A 23,523-nucleotide genomic window follows, 5' to 3' on the forward strand; every position below is an offset into this window, starting at 1 on the left:
CTCCCCGACTTGTGCTGTCTGTCTGTCTCTCTCGCTCTCAAAAAAAAACCTTTTTTTTTAAAAGGTTTAAAAAAATTTTTTTTTAATCTTTCAAAGAAAAATCAGACTCTTCTGCTGGCCATTCACAGCTATTTCTATTTCTTTAGTCATTCCTATTCAATTGATGTAACTTGAAGTCATCATGGGCTGCTCTCTTGAACGGAAGGACCACTCTTTCATGTTTGAAGACTCTGACCAAAATTTATGTATGTCCCCCCAAGTCATTGCTAATGGCAATTGCCTCTAGAAGAATCTTGGAAACTTGTGTTAAGATGGGAGAAGCATTTACTTCTCATTATTTCCACCCTGGTTTTAATTTTTCTTTCTTTCTTTTTAACCCTATGCATATGTTATTTTAAAATAATAATAATAACAATAACAATAAATAACCAGGAAACCATCTCAAACCCCCTCACTTTTGAGATTCAATAGCTCTTCAATAGGAGGACTATCTTGTCTGATACCACACAAAGTGCTTATTATTCGGCTTATTATTCAGCCATATGTAGACATGTCTGTCTGTCTGTCTGTCTGTCTCTCTCTCTCCCTAGAATGTGAACTCCTAAAAGGTGTAGAGCATCACTTGTGTACCAGCGCTCTTAGGAAATATTTGCTCAACCTGAAGTGAACCACCAGGACTCACAAGCCACCATTACACTCTGGCCAGTCCTGATGTAGAAACCATACCTATATGTTGGCGAAGAACTAAGTATGTGGTGGATGTGACCGACTGGTTCGACTTTTTTTTAGGTGTTTTGCCTGAAGTTTACAACTTCAGGGACCAGGAGCAGCAGAAAGGTCCAATCTTGCATGCTAGCTCTCACTGATAGTCACTGACTTCAGCTCTAGGCTGAGGATTCTGAGGCCACCCCTGGGCTAGATGGGAATGTGTGCTATGAGGACCTAATGATAGTAGGTTGAGTCATTTTCTACTGTCACTGATACGCCAGCTCTGGCACAGACCGAAATGGAAAAAAGTGCCTGGTCTCCCAAAGTCTAGGCTAAGGGGCAGGATACAGTCATGGGGCCCTGACTGTCTACCATCCTTGCCTCTAAACCAGAACACAGACAAATTCTATGAAAGAGGAACAAGTCTCTCCACTGGCTAAGATACTGCTGGACAATCTCAATTTCCTTTAGGCCTTAATTTACTTCCGTGTTCCTCCTGTCCCCTTAGTCCTTTCACTTTTTTCTTTCTGTCCAAATACGTGTATGTGGCAGGAAAGGGGTGGTGGTTAACTTCTGGGTACAGAACTTAAAGGAAATATGGGAATTACCTGGGAAGTGAAGAGATTGGTCACCTACCTTCTGCTTTGTTGTCATCCACCAGTGGACAGGCTGTTCTCAAGGTCACTGTGCTGAGTTCCGAGTGCCTCCCCCGTGTATCCACGGCATACAAAGTGAACCTGTAGTGCAGCGAGAAAACAGAGCACTGGGTTGTGACTTCAGAGAAGACCCTGGAAGGTGTAAGGAGGAACACAAAATCAAGTACAGGGGTAATGGTCAATAGAAGTCAGGGAGGCTTAGCCTGTAAGAGAAATGATTTGGGGGAAAAATAGCAACCATATAGCATTTATTGGGCACCGATCATCTGCAGGGCACCCTGTACTTACTCCTATTTTAAAAGTAAGCAAACCTAGAAGGCAGGGATTATTATCACCTGAACTTCACCAACGAAGAAACTGAAGCTTAGATTTTATATCTTCCCGTGGTCTCGTAGTTATTTGGGGACAGAGCAGTCTGAGTCTGGGACTTCAGAAGTGAACCCTAGTGGTGTCTTGGATGGCTAGAATACTCATCTATGTTCTTTCATTCATGCAGTGAACAAACACTTACTGAGCATTAACAATGTGCTAGCAGTCATTTTATTCAGATACTACCTAAGCTAGGTATTATGGCTGTGTTTTATCAATAAGGACATTGGTCCCAAAGAGGTCAAGTAATTGTCCTATTATTACATATTAAGTAAGTAGCAACAGGGGACCACAACTTAGGTCTGCCTGAATCCAAAGATTATATTCTTGGGACACCTGCATGGCCCAGTCAGTTGAGCGTCCAACTCTTGATTTTGTCTTAGGTTGTGATCTCAGCGTTCTGGGATCGAGCCCCACATCAGGCTCCACGCTGAGGGTGAAGCCTGCTTAAGATTCTCTCTCTCCCTCTCTCTCTCCCATCTTTCCCTCTTCCTCACTTGCTCTCTCTAAAAAGCAAAATCAAAACAAAGATTATGTTCTTATCCACACTGCCAAATCTAACTCTACCTTTTATCTTTCATTAGCTGGCTCGGAGTGCTGGCAAAGGTAAGGAAGTGTGGGCCAATACCTAAAACATAAGTCTTAAGAGGCCTAAACATGGGGTATTTGGGCCCCATCTTCAAAAAGAACCTAATCTATTCATCTGCTTTCTGGGGATTTGGGCTTCTGCCTTTGGTATAAGAACAATAGCACTGTGATGTGGGCATTCTCTCTCTCCTCCTGTTGTATCTCCGCATCATGAGTGGAGCTCAGTTCTACGGCTTACTACATCCAGTACTATTTAGGTCAAGAGAAACAGTGGTGGGGGGCCTGGGTGGCTCAGTGGGTTAAACGTCAGACTCATGGTCACAGCTCAGGTCAAGATGAGATCAAGCCCTGCATCTGGCTCTGCACTGGCAGCATGGAGCCTGCTTGGGGTTCTCTCTCTTCTTCTCTCCTTGCTCTTCTCCTGCTCATGTTATCTCTCTCTCTCTCTAAAAATAAATAAATAAACATGAAAACAAAATTAAAAAAATAAAAGAGAGAAGCAGTGGTGACAGAGGGAAGAGCCTGGTCCTGGAGATGGCCAGGTTTGGGTTCACATTCCACTCTACTTCCTTGCTCTGTGACCTTGGTCAAGTCACTTCCCTTCTCTGTGCTCACTTCATCTCTCTGTATCACGCATCTCTGTTAAGGAGGCCACTGCCCACTTCATGGGTCAGTGTGGATGAACATAAAATGTTAAGTGCTACTTGAGGTGAGTAATGATTGAGAAGCCTTGCAGAGGAGTTAGAAGGAAGATCACGAGGAAACTCCAGGATACGAGAATAAGCAAGTGGCAAAGTAGGAAGGGAAGGACAGTATTGAGTACCACTGTGTAAGCAGTTACTACCCACACAACAATCCATCTAGAAAGCAGCAGAGGCAGGATCCAAACCCTAGCCTGTAGCTCCCAGAGGGTGTATATGTCAGTTTGAGTACAACAGTATCCCTGGCATTTAACAGTACTGGGTATATATGATAGACACCCAGTAAATATTTGAGTAAATAAATGAACCTGAGCATACCACATCTTTTTTTCTTTTAGTTAGTTTGCTTAATTAATTAATTATTTATTATTTTGATAATTACTATTTTTTTAATATGAAATTTGTTGCCAAATTGATTTCCATACAACACCCAGTGCTCATCCCAAAAGGTGCCCTCCTCCATGCCCGTCACCCACCCTCCCCTCCCTCCCACCCCCATCAACCCTCAGTTTATTCTCAGTTTTTAAGAGTCTCTTATGGTTTGGCTCTCTCCCTAACTTTGTTTCCCCTTCCCCTCCCCCATGGTCTTCTGTTAAGTTTCTCAGGATCCACATAAGAATGAAAACATATGGTATCTGTCTTTCTCTGTATGACTTATTTCACATAGCATAACACTCTCCAGTTCCATCCACATTGCTACAAATGGCCAGATTTCATTCTTTCTCATTGCCAAGTAGTATTCCATTGTATATATAAACCACATCTTCACGTTGCTACAAATGGCCATATTTCATTCTTTCTCATCGCCAAGTAGTATTCCATTGTGTATATAAACCACAATTTCTTTATCCATTCATCAGTTGATGGACATTTAGGCTCTTTCCATATTTTGGCTATTGTTGAAAGTGCTGCTATAAACATTGGGGTACAGAGAGATCAAGAGAAAATCCCAAATAGGCTCTGCACTGTCAGCATAGAGCCTGATGTGGGGCTTGAACTCACAAACCATGAGATTATGACCTGAGCTGAAACCAAGTCAGATGCTTAACCAACTGAGCTAGCCAGGTGCCCCCCACATATAATTCCTTAATTTCAGTTTCTACATTTTTCTACAACAAAATGGGGATAATTGTAGAGATAATGTATGATTATCTCAAATATTACATAGAGTGATATACATGAGAGGTGGCTTGTAAGCTGCAGATTTTTTTGAGGGCGGGAGGGGCAGAGGGAGAGAGAGAATCTTAAGCAGGCTCTACACCCAGTGCGGAGCCCGATTTTACAACTGTGAGATCATGACCTGAGCTGAAATCAAGAGTTGGACGCTTAACCCACTCAGCCACCCAGGCACCCTGCTGCAGATTTTCATAAAGACGATGTAAAGAGCACTTATTTGTGCAAGAGTATACCTTTAAAAAATGCTTTCTTGGGGAAGAGGAGATTCATTCCAACTGAGGGAAACACAGAAGGGCATAGTGAATGGAATATGTGAATTAGCCTCAAAACATGAGGAGTTGGAAAAAATTTTTAAACACTGCTTTCCCATTGGCCACTTATGTTTCCATGGTATTTCTGCAATATATTTCCTCCACCAAGAGGGTCCAGGGTCACCTCTCTGCTTAGCCAAGCAGCATGAATAACAGCATGCTGGGGAAGAAGCAGTCTTACATTTTTAAGTCACAAAAACCTGGGTGGAATCCTTGTTTTCCCCAATTGTTGGCTGAGTATTCTCTGGTGAAATTCTCTCTCACAAGTTTGAGATCAAGACTCAATGATACAATGATGGAGCAGGCCTGGCTCAGTCTTTGCTCCTAAAAGGTAGCTTCTATTTGTGTTATTAGGGTAACCAAACATGTCAGTGGAGGCCTCAGGATGGAGGAAGCCTCAGGCCACCCTGCCAGTGGGGGGTGGAGGGGTGGAGAAAGAGGAAGATGTCAACCTCACAGGCCTGGGTCAAAAGTCACAAGGCCAAGCACTTTCTGCCCGTCTCAGCTGTAATTGTAGAACTGTTCCAGAGACACATCTGAAAGCTGTTAGGGGACCAGGCAGGGCTTGGAGGGGCTCTTTGTGAGAGGAAGAAAGTGGCGGCCCCTGATGTGGAGAACGGTGGGGAGAAAGGAGAGAAAGAAAGAGAAAGAGACCGAGAAACAGACACACAGACACACCCATAGAGTAGAGTGAAAAGCAGGGAGAGAAAGAGAGACTGAGAGAAGGCACAGGTGAGACCTTTGTGTTTCTCAGGGGATCCGGAAGGGTGCCCACCACCATCTGCTCGTTCTTTTATCTTCTCTTTGCCCACTGAAGCAGGCTGAGATTCACTGACAGTTTGAACTAGAACTCCGGAGACATCCCCAAACTCCATATACTTATTTACAGGTGGAGAAACGGAGGCCCAGAGAGGAAAGATCCTTACGTAAGGACCCACTGCCAGTTAGTTCAGAGTAGACACTGGCTTTTCTGACTCCTCCCCCAGTGTGCCTTCTATACACTAGACTGCTTCTGGTATAACTGGCTGACTTAGGTCCAATTGCACCTTTGGGATACTTTTATTACAAAAGAGGGGGCTCCAAGGATGAAGTGGGATGAGCTGTTTAGGAACCTGAAGCTCCAGACTCCAACCCGTGCTGTTCCTTCCTCCCACTTTGGTTTAGGGGAAAGAACACTGGCCAAGGTGCCTGAAACAAACAAAACAAAACAGACAGAAATACCATAAATACAGAGAACAAAGTGGTGGTTGTCAGAGGAGTGGGCTGTAAGGGCATGAGCAAAATGGGTGAAGGGAAGTGGGAGGTACAGCCTTCCAGTTATGAGTAAGTCATGGGGACAAACGGTACAGCACAGGGAATATAGTCAATGGTGTTATAAGAGCTTTGCATGGTGACAGATGGTAGTTACACCTGTGGTGGACACAGGGTAATGTAGAGAGTTGTCGAATCATTATGTTGTGCACCTAAAACTAATGTGATATAGTTTGTCAAGTATACTTATATTAAAACAAGCAAGAAAACAAACAAACAGAGTTCATGTCCCAGGTTTTCCACACACTGTGGCCTGTGAGATCTTGGCTGTCTAAAGCAATATGGTGTCAGTGAATTGTGATTTCAATGTGGGGGAAGTGCCTTGGGATTGACTACTCAAAGGCAAAGTATTTTTCAATTTCCTTATCACCCTCAGGAAAAAGTCCAAAATCCTTACCACAGGCTCCCAGGGTGGCTCCTTGACCTTTATTCATTTGACAGTACTGGATCATTGAACTTCAAATAAACTCTGGCCACACCTCCAGCCTTGTTTACCAGTCTTTGCCTACTATTCTGTTTCATAGTAGAACCTTATCCAACTGCTAATGGTTCCAGAACATGGATTCTACCTCTTTGCCTTTGCACATGCTACACCCTCTGTCTGGGTCATCCTTCCCCTTCTCCACTCAACCCTTCCTTTCCACCTTGTCCTTGGAGCATCAGTCAAACCTCATCCCCTCCAGTAAACCTTTCTCCACGCAGTGAATAGTGCCCTAGTATAGCACATGCCGCATTACTATGTCAAGTGCTCATACACTTCTCTCTTCTCCCCATGACATCTTCAGGACCAGAATATTGCTCTGCCCATCTCCATCCACCCACCTACACTGGGTGCTCAGACACCTAAATCACGTGATGCTGAGCAAGTACTTTCCAGACTGAATGGCAGACTGAACGAATGACTCAACCAACTATGAAGTAGTTCCCTTGTCTGGAAATCAGCTTCCCCATTTGTAAAATGAACGAAAGGTGACTAGGTTGAAAGGCCATCATAAGAGATGAGATGACAGAATGGCTAAGAGCATGATCTTGGAATCAGGCAGTTTGGTTTTAAATTGGGGCTCCCTATTTATTGCCTGTGTAAGGACTTGTGTCAATTTACTCACCTGTAAAATAGGAATCAGGATATTAAAACCTACTGTATACAGTAGTGGTAGCATAAAATGAGATGTAAGTGCTTATCATGATGCCTGGCATGTGCTAACATTCAGGGAGAGTGAGCTGTGGGCATTATTATCAATAATATTGTTATTATGACGGTGCTCAAGGCTCTGACCCCTCCTCTCCCCCTCCTTCCAACATCCAGAGCGAGCTGTCCTAGTAGAAATCAGAGGAAATTGGGCGGAGAGGAAGCTGTTGTTGGTCCCATCCAAGACCCCCAGACCCCCTCACAGCAGGGGTGAGAGAATGAAACCGAGAAGTTAATTGGCGGTGAGAGCTTCTCACGGATCTGACAGGGGGTAAGAGCAGGGATAGAGCCCCAGAGGCCCACATCAGGACCAGGTCCCCGAGAGTACGGGAGAATGCGTTTGAAGTCTCCAGGCCAACGCCTGCTCTTCCCCAGCCGCCACATGATTTAGGCATTCTGGGGAGGCAAAAGTCTCCTCGCTGATTTGAAGGGAAACAGATGTTTCCAGGCCAGAGGCCCTGGTCTTGTAAAATGCTCCTTCCCCCCACGCAGTTTTGGCAAACAACTTCCCGTTAGTTTAAACCCCCCCCCCTTCCCCACCCCAACAAACACACACCCAGTCTACCATCACTCCCCTCCCCGCCATTCCCAGCACAATGTGGCAGTCAGGGTGGTGGGAAAAACAGAGTCCCAGCTTTGGCTCTGGGTCCAAACAGCTGGATGGCCAGGGACACTTGACTGCCCTTCTCTGGGTCTCAGTCTCCTGTCTCTGCAGTGAGGGAACTAAACCAAGACCACCTCTAAGGACAGGCTAGATCTGATATGTTAGGGACTCATGATTGTTTTTTCCTCTGAAAGAACTGGTATTATTCATTCCAGATCCTACTCCATTGCAGTCTATAGCAAAGAGCATGGGACTCATATCAAGCTGCTCTGGTTTTGAATCTGGCTAGACTCTGTCAGCTACCTGGCAAGTAATGACTTAACCATTGGGCCTTGGTTTCCTTACCTGCAAAATGGGACAAAGGTTCAATCTCACAGCATTGTGAGAATTAAATCAGAATTCAATCTCCTCACCCATATTTTAGGTCTCTTATGAGTGAAACTGAGTGTCAGACGTCTTTCCTTACACTACTCAAAAGGCACAGAATGGTCTGGACCCGGAGTAGGTGTGCAAAATGCTTTTAATTGATTGCTGTCAGGAGAACTACCTAGACGCTGGGCGGCCCAAAGACTCATGTTCTTTTTAAAAATTTTTTTTTTCAACATTTATTTATTTTTGGGACAGAGAGAGACAGAGCATGAACGGGGGAGGGGCAGAGAGAGAGGGAGACACAGAATCGGAAACAGGCTCCAGGCTCTGAGCCATCAGCCCAGAGCCTGACGCGGGGCTCGAACTCACGGACCGCGAGATCGTGACCTGGCTGAAGTCGGACGCTTAACCGACTGCACCACCCAGGCACCCCAAGACTCATGTTCTTAATCCAGTTCTGCTCTAGTGATAGAATGAGCACTCTCATTTTCATGATCACAATGAAGTGGCACGGTTAGAACCGATTTTGGAGCCTGACTACCTGAGTTCAAATGTTGGTTGTACAACCTACATTTTTTGACCTTCAGCAAGGTAATTAACCTCTCTGTTCTTTAGTGTGTCTTGTCTTTAAAGTGTGGATGATCACATTACCTCCTTCAAAGGGATGTTAGAGGAATAAAGTACTCAATACACTGCCTGGCACAGGGTTAAGTGCTAAGTAAGCATTCACCACTATTCGGGGTGTGTGTTTAAATTATTAGTCTCTGCTAGAATGATTTTAAAAAGTGAGCCCCCCCTCCCCAGTTCTTTAACATTTCTCTCATTGAGACAAGGGGGTCCGATGGCCCTTCACCTTGAATTTTGGTGGGTTCAGGAATGTGTTGACTAGTAGAACACAGCAGAAGGGATACTTGCTGTATGACTTTTGAGTCTGGGTCATAAAAGGCTATGCAACTTCTACCAAGCTCACCGAAACTCGGTCGAAGCCCTGAGCCTCCATGCAAGACATCCAACCGCCCTCAGGCCACCCTGGAGCGAGGAAGCCAGGACACAGGGAGGGAGATGCAGCTGAGGCTCCAGACTTCATGAAGCAAAGACAGCTGATTGTGCTGTGCACTGTCTTGGTGCCTGACCCACAGAATCCATTAGCATAATCAAATAAGTTGTCTTAAGCCACTAAATTTTGGGGTCATTTATGACATCATCATCAACAGTAACTCTAACAACTTCCAAGCATCTACAGCAAGGGTCAGCAAACCATGGCACATGGGCCAAATCTGGTCTGCCACAGGTTTCTGTAAATAAGGCAGAGCTGAGTAATTGCAACAGAGACCATGTGACCCACAAAGCCTAAAATGTTTACTATCTGGACTTCTAGAGAAAAGTTTGCTGACCCCTGATCCAGAGTTCTGACACAGAACTTAACACAAAGCACTTCACGCAAAATCATTTTGTGTACATTATTTCATTTGATGCCAGGGTTAGAAATCATTCCTGTTTTACAGACAGGCTCAGTGAGTCCAGATGACTTGTCCAGGGTCACACAGCTCTTCTGACCCCAAGCCTAATGTCACAACTGCTTGCTGAAGATCTGGACTCCAGTTTGGGTTCAGACACTGAATAAGCAACATGGCCTTGGGCAAGTTCTATTGTGCTTTGTTCTCAGTTTCCCAGCCTGCGAAATGAGGGGATTGGGCAGGACGGTGTGAACCAGTGCCAGAATTCAGATGTCCAAAGTTTTCCCCAGCTGGGTGCTGGCCATCAGGCAAAATCTCTCTGTTCATCAGTCCAGGAGTATCAAAGCAAGGCTTGAGAATGAACAGCCAGGGGCTGTTATGGTTCCCTGCTCTGTTCCACATGCAGCCCACCTACTCCCCAGCACTGAAAACCAATCTTTTTATATCCCAACTTGGGCTGGCACCTTGTGCTTTCTGCCAACATAAATATTTGGTTACAGTGCCAGGCATGGAGAGACTGTCATGGTATTAAGGACGCTGATCCTGGTTTCTACTTTCAGAGCAACTCAGTCTGAGGCCTGATTGGGAGGCCAGTGGAACACCTGCTAGGTGCCCAGCACTCCGCAAAGCAGGGCAAAAACAGTTGGGGAGAAGACGAGTGTGGTCCTTGCTTTCCAGGAGCTCACAGAAGAGCAGCGATATGGTTGAGTGAAGAAATGGGATGCAGTGCTAGGAGCACTTCAATAAAAATTTATTCCCGTCCTTCCATTTCCTTCAGATGTGTTCTTTCTTCCTTCTTTAAAACAATGGACTAAAGCCTCGGATAGGCATTCAAGGACTGCCCGGATCCCCTGTCAGCTGCAACCTATCGGAAATGTCAACCACCTACGACAATCTCGTTTTCTCCTACCAAAAAAAACAAAAACCAAAAACCAAACAAAAAACAAAAACAAAAACAAATCCACCTTAAAAAAAACCCTGTAAGGGGACAATCTTTATACCCTCCACCCTGAAAGCCTTAGAGGACTGAAAGAGCCAAAGGATTTTAACATACAAAAACTAGGTAAAAGGTCCATTTGAGATCATTCATTTACCTATCAAGTATAACTTGACCCTTCTTGAAAGAAAGATTCGGGTTGGCACTTAGCTTTCAAGGCTGTTCCTGTTTCCCTTTCCTTTTCTTCTTGTCATTCCCTTCCCTTTCTCGACCTTCTTCTCTCTTCCTTCTCTTTTTCCAGGGAGTAGACTACATGGTAACACACAGCTAGACTGACCACTGGTCTCAGTTGGAGGATGTTCATCTTTTTTGTTTGCTTGCTTGTTTATTTATTTATACTTATTTATTTAGAAAGTGAGCACACACACAAGAGGGGTGCAGAGAGAGAGAGAGAGAGAGAGAGAGAGAGACAGAGAGAGAGACAGAGAGAGAGAGAATCCCAAGCAGGCTCCACAATATCAGCGTAGAGACCAATGCGGGGCTCAATCTCATAAACCATGAGATCGTGACCTGGGCCAAAATCAGGAGTCAGATGCTCAACCGACTGGGCTACCAAGGGGCACCAAGGATGTTCATCTATTAATAGGTTGTTTTAGGTCAAAGCAGACACAGACTAATTTTATGGTTTCAAATCAAGGAATGGATGCCTATTATTCCATGATTCCATTTAAATTTGTATTCCTGGGATCTTTAAAGCAAATTGTGGCCTTTTTATTATATATTTATTATAAACTGGATAGTCTTTCTAACACACCCAGGTATAGATAATAATTTTTAAGTGACTACAGTTATAGGAATTTTTTGCAGAAAAGTATAGTATGTAGCACTGAGGCAGAGGGCAGGATTTGAAGGTTTAACCTTGTCTTTAACTAGCTATGGAAGTTTAGCCAGATTATTTAACTTCTCTGTAGTTCAGATACCATTGATATCAAACCCCACAGGGATGCTGTGAGGGCCAAATGTTCATTATGGATGTGAAAGTGCCTTAGAGACCCCACACACACTTCTTGGGCACTCACTCTGTATCGGAGCACCGTGCTGGGGGCTTTTACACAGTTGTCTTCTGTTCTCTTTAAAACTGCCTAAGGGGTACATATTATTAAATCCACTTTACAAGGAGGCAAATGAGCCATGGAAATTTGAATTGACTTTTCCAAGGCTGCACAGATAGTTCAGCTAGGCCCCAACATAGGTCTCCCAACTGAAAGTTCAGTGCCATTTCCAAACAGATAGAATTAGTAACTATTCATTGGTCCCAATTGGACCTTGAGTCACAGTTTGGAGGAGGTTAGAGCTGATTAGGAGGATGAACTCCATGTTCCCAACTTTTGACAAGGCAGTGCTCTTAGTACAGCAACACCATCATCGCCCATCATCCCTTTTCAACCCTGGCATTACCCCTCTTCCTATGTCTGACCCTGAAGTCTTTCTCTTCTTCCTTATTGCCTTGTAAAATTGCATTTGGCCCAAGTCAAGCTCAGAGGAGAGGCGGCCAAGCAGAGGTCTCCAACTTGGAATTATCCTTGGGCATTAAGTCAGGCAACATTACAGGCAGGATGGTTCTTAGATACCTCAAGTTGAGCTCAGTTTCCACCTGATGTGAGAGCAGTGTTTTCCCACAGGTGGAGGAATGGATGTGGGAAGAAGGACCAAGCCCTGCACTTGGGAGTCTGAAGGACTGAATTTGTACCATGGCTGTCCATTTCCTATTCCTGTTTTCTTTGACATCCTTGGTTTCCATAAATGTAAAAAGTGGAGTTAACAGTATCTGTCTCACAAGATTGTTTTAAGAACAAAATAACATGAAAAACACCTAGAATAGTGCTTGGCACTGTAAATATCATCTTGCTTGTCTTGCTTCTTTATAACACTCAAATGGGGGGATAAAGTGGAAACATTGATTCCTGAAATCAAAACCCTGGGCAAAGGCAATCCTCCTGGAGGGTATCATGGCAACAAGGCCACTGTTTTTCATAATGTTTAGTTAGAACTCCAGCTCAGCCACTGGGTGTGTAGGCAAATCACATCATGCCTCTGAGCCTCAGTTTCCCTTTCCTTCCCCAGGAAAGGTAAATGAAAGCAAAAATAAATAATTGGGATTACATCAAACTGAAAAGTTTTGCAGTTAAAAAAGCACCATCAACAAAATGAAAAGGCAACTTACTGAATGGGATAATATATTTGCAAATGATATATTCAATAAGAGGTTAATATCCAAAATATCAAGAACTCAAACAACTCAACACCAAGAAAAAAATCAGATTAAAAAAATGGACAGAGGACCTGAATAGACATTTTTTCAAAGAAGATATACACATGGCTAACAGACATATGAAAAGATGCTCAACATCACCCATCATCAAAGAAATGTAAATCAAAACCACAATGAACTATCACCTCACACCTGTCAGAATGGCTAGTATCAAAAAGACAAGAAATAACAAGTGTTGATGAGGATGTGGAGAAAGAGGAAGCGTCATGCACTGCTGGTGGGAAGGCAAACTGGTGCAGCCACTATGGGAAACAGTATGAGGGGCCTCAAAAAATTAAAAATGGAACTATCATATGGTCCAGTAACTGCACTTCTGAGTATATACCCAAGGAAAATTAAAACACTATTTTTTTTAGAGAGAGAGAGAGCACACAAGTTGGGGAGAGGGGCAGAGGGAGAGAGAGAGAAACCCAAGCAGGTTCTATACTCAGCGCCACGCCCAACATGGGGCTTGATCCCATGACCCTGGGATCACAACCTGAAATCAAAAGTCAGACGCTTAACCAACTGAGCCACCCAGGTGCTCTAAAACACTAATTTCAAGAGATATATGCACCCCTATGTGTACTGTACTATTTACAATAGCCAAGACTGGAAGCAACCCGAGTGTCCTTTGATAACAGATGGATAAAGATGCGGTACATATACACAATGGAATATTACTCAGGTATAAAAAAGAATGAAATCTTGCCATTTGTGACAACACGGATGAACCTAGAGGGTATTATGCTAATAAGCAAAATAAGTCGGACAGAGAAAGGCAAAAACAAAATCGATGGACAAACAAACAGAAACAGACTTATAAGTACAGAGAACAACTTGGTAGTTGCCATGTGGGAGAGGTTGGGGGGGATGGGCAAAAAAGGTGAACAGAATTAAGAAGAACAAAGTTCTAGTTATAAAATAAATAAGTGATGGAGATGAAAAGTACAGCATAGGACATATAGACAATAATATTGTAATAATGTTGTATGGTGACAGTGACTACACTTACCATGGTGAGCACAGAGTAATGTACAGAATTACTCAATTACAATGTTGTACACCTGAATTAATGTAACACTGTATGTTAACTATACTTCGATAATTGAAAATATGATAATAAAAACAGATAAATAATATCTGCTTTTTTGCTTTTTCATATAATTGATCACTCTTGTTAATCAACTGCAGTTTACTTAGCTCAAAAATTTCAAGTCCAGTCTAGTTACCATACAGTGTTATATTAATTTCAGGAGTATGATACAGATTCAACAATTCTATACATTACTCGGTGCTTATCAAGATTGTACCTTTAATCCCCTTCACCTATTTCACCCATGCCCCATCAACTCCCTTTTGGTAACCATGAGTTTGTTCTCTACAGTTAAGAGTCTGCTTTTTGGTTTGTCTAACTTACAATTTTTTTGCAAAGGCCAAGATTTCACTCTTTTTATGGCTGAGTAATAGTCCATTGTATGTATGTGTGTGTGTGCAGACACACACACACACACATACCACATCTTTTTAACAATATCTGCTTTTAATAGTATGAGAATTAGAGACTATGCACGCAGTGAGCTACAAACTGAGGGAGGTCTGAACCCTGCGCTTCCCTGGCTTTGCCTTAATCAGCACTATGACTGTGGGTGAAGTTCTTCCTCATGGATTTTGCTTTCTTTTCCTATAAAACAACGGGTCATTAGATGTCTTCGCTGGTGAATTCCACCAAATTTTAATAGCAATCAACACGAATCCTACATAAACTCTTCCAAAAATATAAAAGAGGAGGGAACACTGCCAACTAATTATATAAAGCCAATATTATTCTGATACCAAAACCAGAAAAGTCATCAAAGAAAGAAAACTACAGTCCAATATCCCTTATAAATATAGATACAACAAAATCCTAAACAAATCCAGTAATATGTAAAAATGATTATACATCATGACCAAGTGGGATTTATCCCATGAAAGCATGACTGATTCAGCAAATGACAATTAACTAATATAACACATCCTATTAATAGAATAAAGGACAAAAATTATACAATCACCTCAACAGACACAGAAAAAGCTTTCATAAAACTCAACATCCCCTCATGATAAAAACACTTGAACTATGAATAGAAGAAAACCACCACAACCTGATAAAGGGCATCTGTGGAAAGCTCACAGCTAACATCATACTTAATGGTAAAGACTGAAAACCTCCCCCTATGGCCTAGAAAAGACAAGGAGACCGACTTTCACTATTGCTATTCAGCACTATACTTAAGGTTATTGACAGGGTATTTAGGCAAGAAGAAGAAAAAAAAATCATCCAGATAGTAAAGTATAAAACTATCTCTATTGGGGTGCCTGGGTGGCTCAGTCGTTAAGCATCTGACTCTTGATTTTGGCTGAGGTTTGTGAGGTTTGTGAGATCGAGCCTCATGTTGGGGCTCTGAGCTGACAGCATGGAGCCTACTTGGGATTCTGTCTCTCTGTCCACCCCCTCTCTCAACATGAATAAATAAACTTAAAAAAATAAAACTATCTCTATTTGTAGATGACATAATCTTGTATATAGAAAAACAAAGGAATATACACACACACAGACACACATACACACACAACAGATCTTAAAAAGAAAGAAAACAAATTCGATAAGGTTACAGGTAAGATAAATATACAAAAGTCAATTGTATTTTATATACTAGCAGTGAACAATCAGAAAATGAAATTAAGAAATAATCCCATTTCTAGTAGCAACAACAAAAAAAAAACCACTTAGGAATAAATTAAACAAAAGGCATGCATGACGTATACACTGAAAACCATAAAACACAGAAAGAAATTAAAGACTTAAATAAATGGAAAGACATCTTGTGCTCATGGAGTGGAAGATTTAATGTTATTAATACGGAAATACTCCCAAATTTATCTGTAGATTCAACACAATTCCATTACAATCCCAGCTGATTTTTTGCAGAAAATGACCAGCTACTCCTAAAATTCATATGGTACCCAGAAGAGCCAAAATAATCCCGAAAAAAAAAAAAAGTTGGAAGACTCCCATAACCTGATTTCAAAATTTACCACAAAATTGCAGTAATCAAGACTGTCTGATACTAGTATAAAAATAGACATAGATCAATGGACTAAAATTGAGAGTCCAGAAATAAATGCATACATTTATGGTCAATTGATTTTCAACAAGAGCAAAAGAATAGTCTCTTTAACAATAGTCTCTCCAGTAAATGATGCTGGGACAATTGGATAGCGATATGCAAGAAAATGAAATTGGACCCCTATCTCACACCATATAAAAAAATTACCTCAAAATGGATCAAAGACATAAACATAAAAGCAAAAACTAAAAAAACTCTTAGAAAAACCCCTAGATCTTCATGAGCTTAGATAAGATGATGATTTCTTAGCTATGACCCCAAAAGCACAACTAAAACAAAAAAAAAAAATAAGAGAAGTTAGACTTCACGGAAGTTAAAAACTTTTGTGTTATGAAGGACGATATTAAGAAAACAAAAACACAACCCACCAAACATGGGAAAATATTTGTAAACCATGTATCTGGTACAAGACTAATATTCAGAATATATAAAGAAGTATTGCAACTCAACAACGGAGAGATAAATAGCACAATATAAAAATGGACAAAAGATTTGAATAGATATTTCTCAGAGAAGATACACAGCTAATAAACATATGAAAATATGTTCACGTCATGAGTCAGCAGGGAATGAAAATCAAAAGCATAATGGGACACCACCTCTTACCCATTAAGATGGCTATAACCAAAAAAAAAAAAAAAAAAAAAAAAAAAAAAAAAAAAAAAAAAAACCAAAGAAACAAAAACAAAAAACAAGAAATAAGTGCTGGCAAAGATGGAAGAAATTGGAACTCTCATATATTGTTGATGGGAATGTAAAATGGTGTAGCCATCCTGGCAAACAGCTTGGCAGTTCCTCTCAAAGTTAAAAAAAAAAAAAATTAATGATTATTCATTACTGAGAGATAGAGAGAGACAGAGCATGAGCAGGGCAGGGGCAGAGAGAGAGGGAGACACAGAATCCGAAGCAGGCTCCAGGCTCTGAGTCGTCAGCACAGAGCCCGACACGGGGCTCAAACTCACAAACCGTGAGATCATGACCTGAGCCGAAGTCGGACACCCAACCGACTGAGCCACCCAGGTGCCCCTTTCCTCTCAAAGTTAAACATAGAGTTAACATGACCTAGAAATTCTATTCCTAGGTATATACCCAAGAGAACTGAAAACATATGTCCATTAAGAAAAAAGTGTACACAAATTTTCATAGCTGCATTAACAGCCAAAAAGTAGAAAACAACTCAAACGTCCATCAACTGATGAATAAACAAAATATCCATACAACTGAATATTATTCAACCATAAAAAGGAATGAATTCCTTATTCATGCTACAGTATCACTGAACCTTGAGAACATTATGCCGGGTGAAAGAATTCAGACAGGCCATATGTCGTGTGATTCCATTTCCATGAAGTGTTCCCAATAGTCAAATTCCTAGACACAGAAAGTAGATTAGTGGTAGTCAGGACAGGGACGCGGAGACAACAGGAGTGACTGCTAATGGATATGGAGTTTCTTTTTCAGATGATTAAAATGTTCTGGAATTAGTTGTGATAATCGTACAACTTTCTAAACATTGTAAAATTCACTGAACTGCATACTTTACAAGGGTGAATTACATGGTATGTGATTTAGATCTCAAAAAAATAATAAAGCTCTATAAACAAACAAAGCCAATGTGTCACTCTACAAGAATCCTGTGTCCATAAAGGTGGCCATGGCAAGGATCGGATCTTCAATATCTGTAGCTTTCTGACCTCTGCGTTTGAGAAAGCACCTTCTGCCTCAGCCTCTGTCCCATATTTGCTCATATAAGCAGAAAGGGTTACTTAAAGGGGAAACAGGGGACCTTCAATGAAATCTTTTTTAAAAAATAAACGTTTATTTACTTATTTTGAGAGATAGAGAGAGAGAGTGTAACAGCATGGGTGCGAGTGGGGGAGAGGCAGAGAGAGAGGGAGGGAGAATCCCAAGCAGGCTCTGTGTTAGAAGTATATTAGAATACCATTCAGCTGGCTCTATTTTTTTCTTCATAATATTTATGAACTTCTAATATATAATTTCCTTGTTTGTTATATTTACCGAGTTTGTCACTCCTGCTTGGATATAAAATTCACAAAAACAAGAATGGAGTCTGTTACAGTCACTGATATATTCCTAGTGCCAAAAGTTTAGGTAGCTCACTGGGGCGCCTGGGCGGCTCAGTCAGTTAAGCGTTCAACTTCAGCTCAGGTCATGATCTTGTGGTCTGTGGGTTTGAGTCCTGCTTTGGGCTCTGTGCTAGCAGCTCGGAGCCCGGAGCCTGCTTCAGATTTGTGTCTCCCTCTCTCTGTCCCTTCCCTGCTCATGCTCTGTCTCTCAAAAATAAATAAACATTAAAAAAATTTTTTTAGTGACTTGAATCTGAATATTGCACTTTTAATCCCAACCCCCTGATGTATCTTTCAGAATAAAACCAAATAATGTTTAGGGGTGCCTGAGTGGCTCAGTGGGTTAAGCGTCCAACTGAGGCTCAGGTCCTGATCTCATGGTCTGTGGGTTTGAGCCCTGCGTCAGGCTCTGTGCTGACAGCTCAGGAGCATGCTTTGGATTCGTGTCTCCCTCTCTCTGTCCCTTCCCTGCTCATGCTCTCACTCTCAAAAATAAACATTAAAAAAATAAAAAAAAAATAGAGTTAGATCATAAGGTAGGCCTTCAATAAGGGTTTCTTGAATACATGGATGTGTACATATGAATACATATAAATGTCTGTCCCTGTGTGTGTGTGTGTGTGTGTGTGTGTGTGTGTGTGTGGAGTATGAGTAGAATGTGAGATATGGCATGTGCATTGCTTAGGAAGAGGATGGATCCTTTTTCCTACATTCAGCATTGGAAAGCTAGGGGAAAGAAATGGTGGAGAAAAAGGAGGAAAAGGGATTATAGTTTTCACAAACTCAAAAACTTAGGAAAGTCAGTCCTTTTGTAGCTATTAAAACAGCTGTTTTGTCATTTTATAGTATTTCTGTAAACCAATGTGCACCTAAGCGCCTTGGCTGCAGCTACTAAAAAGCAGGTGTGGCCCAGAAGCCCTGTGCACACAGTCCCTGCCCATCAAGGGGCTCTCAATTTACTTGACTAGACTATACACACACACATACACACACAATTCATACATATGTATCATCTTTGCCAATCATTGACTATATGTTATCTAATTTACTCCTTACCACAATCTTAAATAGATCATATTATCTATATTTATCTATGCTTACAGATGAAGAAACAAAGTCTCAGAGAGATAAAATGAAATGCCTGAGTCACCTGGTGGTAACTTCCAGAGTAGGATCCAATCCCAGAGCTGTCCTGACCTCAAGTCTGCATTCTTTGTAGGATACAGTATGCCCATCATGAATTAACATGTCAGTCTTAATCCAAAAGGCACTTATATATGATCTGAAGATAGTAGTTTTGTCTCCAATGCACATATTTTAATCAAACACCAATGCTTCCTGTCCTGAGTTCCTGCTGTCTTGTGACATTGTACTTTTGTTCCTGAATAAAAGCAAAGGATTCTTTCTGTTGCCATCTTAAATTTTTTTTTTTTTCAACGTTTATTTATTTTTGGGACAGAGAGAGACAGAGCATGAATGGGGGAGGGGCAGAGAGAGAGGGAGACACAGAATCAGAAACAGGCTCCAGGCTCTGAGCCATCAGCCCAGAGCCTGACGCGGGGCTCGAACCCACGGACCGCGAGATCGTGACCTGGCTGAAGTCGGATGCTTAACCGACTGCGCCACCCAGGCGCCCCTCTGTTGCCATCTTAAAACAAACAAACAAACAAACAAAACAAAAGGCACTTATAATCCTATGTGAACAGATAAAACATGTCCCCAAGAACCAATGGTGAACAAGACAGGATAGAAAGTTAGGCACTGGTCGAACTAGTTCAGAGAAAAAGTAAGGGGGTTGGCAAAGTTCTTCCTTAGGGGAAAGGAGAGAGCTATTACCTTCACCTGTTCAGGAAAGCAGAGCAGTAATAGAGGGCAAAGTTAAGTGGTGCGAACAGCATGATTGAAAGATCAGTTCTCCACGCCAGGCTGCCAAATAAACAGGTCACGGATGACGAAAGCACACTAGATATGAATGTGCAGTATCTCAGTAGAACTCCCAACAGAGGTGGTAACCACTGAGGAGCTGGACGCGGCTGCCCAGAAAGCCCTGAGGGAAGCCTCGTCTGTGTCAGCCCTGAGCTCCAGAGAGAACTCCCAGTGTTCTCACCAGCTGAGAAATAGCATCAGGACAGAGTCTTGTCAAGTAGCTTATTTTTCACCTAAGGCTCAGAGAGGGCAATCAACTTGTCCTAGGTCATATAGCGAGTTCAAAGCAAATCCAAGATTTGAACCCAGACGCCCTGTCTCCAAGGCAGGGTACTGTACTGACACTTAGCACAGTGAGCAGATTCACAGGGGAAACTATAAACAGGGCTGAGAACAGGGTACCCTTCCCCAAAGGTGTCTCCCTGCCTCCATTCCACTTAGCAGGACCGGCCTGGTGGGTCCCCAGGCAGCCTTTATACTGGGAAGTTTTTACTCTGTTTTGATTTTATTTTTTTCCTCCTCTCACTCCGTTGATGCTTGCTCTCTGGGCCATACTGACCCATTCTCTGCTCGCTCATATGGCCCAACTCCCCCCTTCTTTGCGGCAGCCATTATGTCTGATAACTGTATGTCACGCACTGTGGGTACTACATGACTGATCCTGGTTTTCCCAAGAAAGGGGTTCTGCAAAGAAGGTGCCTCTCCCTCACCCACTACAGTAACAGGCTCAGAGCGGTGTCGTTCCTCTGGAAGGCTAAGTGCCCATTATATGGCAGAGAACAGGTCTGCATTCAAACCCAAGACTGTCTGCCCCCACCACCAGGGCTGCGTCCTCCCCACCACGGTGTCCCTCTTTGTTCTCACCAGAGGGTCTGATCACTGCTGTGAACTTGGGCAACCTCACATAGCCTTTGTCTCGTATCTCAGAACCCCAGCCACCATCCGGCTCCCTTTGCCCATGAAGATAAGCCTCTTTGGTCGACTGGACACATCGGCCTTAGAAACCTTGAGCTACCAGAATAAGGGCAACGGGCTGGCTGGGCACAGTTGGGGCATCCGGCCCTGATAAGACCTCGCCACGGCTGGACAAGCTCTCAGAGACGTAAGACTTTGCGTAAGCACAAGATTAGAAGAATACATTATTAAAGTATTTATTTCTTTTCTTGTAGGTATTGACATAAAAAGGGGGAAAAAGGGTTCCCAGGAGAGATAAGACCTAATGAGACTTTCTGCGCCTTGGTTTTAAAAATATGGCTATTATGGAAATTAAGTTAATATTATTAATAAACAATAAATAACAAAAACTGTGTCAGCTGCAACCAGCTGGATTTTCGATCGGCTAGCGTATGAAACGAGAGATGCCGTTGGAAATTAAAAAGGAGAGAAGTGAGCAAATAAATAAACAAACATAAACTCACTTTGCTCTTTGGACCAGACTGATGACAAGGAGACAGTCATCTTCAAGTGGATCTTTAATTTTAATTTCTTTTAGGATAAAACAAAGTACTCTGAAGCAAATGTGACGCAGCCCTGGCAGGTATTAATCCTGCACGGTGGGCACACGGTGGCTTATTGTCCTGGCTCCATACTTTCTGCATTTTATTTTCAGTTTCGTGATTAAAGCAAACAAATGAACACATCCCTGACACCTATCAATTTATACTTTGCAAAGCTTATTACGCAAATAACCTTGAAAGCAAGACAAAGCAGGCTTTATTGCCCACATTTTACATTCAGAGATTTTGATGTCTGCAGGGAGGGTGGGGAGGGAGCTCTTTAATCAAGGACAGACACATAGTGGCAGAGTGATAGAGCTGGCACTTAATTCAACTTCTGGTTGAGGGCTCCTTGTGCTATATTCACCTTGACACTGAAGACACAACTGCTCCCTCTTGCAGAAAAATCTCTACAGGGTCTGGGTTGATCCAAGGACAGACACGGCACCAAGACACTTCTGAGCTCAGCGTCTCTGCTAGTCTACCCATCTTCCCATCACTCTGCTCTCCAACAATGAAACTTGATATCACTGGTCCTGTAAATGTTCCCTAAAGCCTAGATGCAAGGCTGGGACTCCTAGGTAGCTCTCTATAGCACTCTGCTTCACATTCATACCAGCCCATTCTCTCTGTGACCTTTATTGTCTAGTTCATCTTTGTGAGTTGGGATGCTGCACCTGAGTGGGTTTTTTCACCTTCCCACCTTCCTCAGATGGAACGCAGACTATGAGGGAAGGCAGTGCAATGCCGGTGGTTAAGGATCCAGGGTGTTAGCATTAGAAAGACCTATATATGGGCCCTGTTCTGTGCTCCACCTCTACGAACCTCTATTTTCTCAACTCTGTAACGGAGATAATAGAACTCTGAGAACAGCAGGGTTTTCCGGTTTTGTTTTGTTTTCAGTTTCGGTTGTTTCCTTTACCTAGCCTTTCTTACTCCTTTTTCTGGAAGCATGGTGCCTGTGTCCACTTAGCAACAATTTTTCCACCTCTACTGTGATTTGAGTGGGACTGTCCATTTCATGTCCCTGACTCCCACCACAGAAATGGTGAGATAACCCAAGCAAAACAACCAGATTCCTTTCCTGGGGATTGATAGGGATCTCTTTCTAAGATCATAGGTCTAAAGGACCATCAAAGACTCTAGCTGCCAGGGTCATGAGGAAAACCCAACTCAAAAAGCAGCCAAACACACAGCAAACTTGAGACAGAGACACAAAGTCCATATCCTATTATCTGAACTCCTAGATTCCGCTGAATCTAGGGGCTGAAGCCAGCACATTTGTTGAATTTCCCAGTTACACAAGAAAATAAATTCCATTTTTTTCCACACGCAATTTTGATTTGAGTTTCTGTTACTTGCACTCATGAGTCCAGATTCTCCTATGTCCTTCTGAAATATCCTTTAGAAAGTTATTGTGAAGATAAAACAAGTTAATGTTTAGTCACACACTTAAAATAGTATCTGGTGCATTTCGAGTTGCCCAAGATGGTGGGGAGGAGATTAATTAATAGGACTGTGGTGGACTCTCGTCCCAGAAGCTCTTCTGCTTGGCTCTCCAGCTCAGCCTAGCGACCAGCAAATAAAATCCCTGCCACTGCTTGGTCACGTGACCTTGGCCAGTTCTCTCTCCGGGCTCTGGGAGAGACCCATACCTGTTTTCACGGGGCCAATTGCTTCTCCCTCAGAGTCTTAGTACCTAGGACATGAAGCCATAAGTGACACTGTCCTCATCTATCCTTTATTTGCTGAGCACGCCACTGGTATGCGAGCTCTCTGGGAGAAAGAAACTGTATCTCATCTCCCTTCAACCCCATCAGCCCCCACATGGTTGTGGCACCCATAAAGGATCTCTTGCTGTTTCAGAAACAGATGAGAGCCAAGTACTCTTAAAAATTAGAAAGGGAATAATGGGAACTTTTGCCAACTCACATAAGCTCACTTTTTTTTTTAATCTTCCAGAGGATAGGTATAGCCTACAGAAATATTTCCTGGTTGTCGACAGTACTGCTCTACCTTGGGCCAGCCTAAGAGGCAAGGGATTGAAGTAGAGTTCTTACCAATAAGCATCATGCAGGATAAATTTGTACATGCTCATGAGCTGTTTCTGGCTCATCCCTCGCCCTCCCATGTCCTGCTCATCTGACACGGTAG

At 42.6% G+C, this 23,523-nt stretch overlaps 1 protein-coding gene across 4 annotated transcripts in view; it reads right to left on the bottom strand.

The window, feature by feature from the left end:
- ASTN2 (astrotactin 2) overlaps positions 1-23,523 on the bottom strand; it is an 879,885-nt gene that overhangs the window by 14,882 nt on the left and 841,480 nt on the right. For all 4 annotated transcript variants that reach the window (XM_045469026.1, XM_045469024.1, XM_045469025.1 and 1 more), the window contains one exon: positions 1,345-1,445. In XM_045469026.1, coding sequence (XP_045324982.1) covers positions 1,345-1,445 — 101 coding nt within the window. The remainder of the gene's footprint in view (positions 1-1,344; positions 1,446-23,523) is intronic.

Source organism: Leopardus geoffroyi, chromosome D4 (assembly GCF_018350155.1).
Source record: "Leopardus geoffroyi isolate Oge1 chromosome D4, O.geoffroyi_Oge1_pat1.0, whole genome shotgun sequence".
Taxonomy (NCBI): domain Eukaryota; kingdom Metazoa; phylum Chordata; class Mammalia; order Carnivora; family Felidae; genus Leopardus; species Leopardus geoffroyi.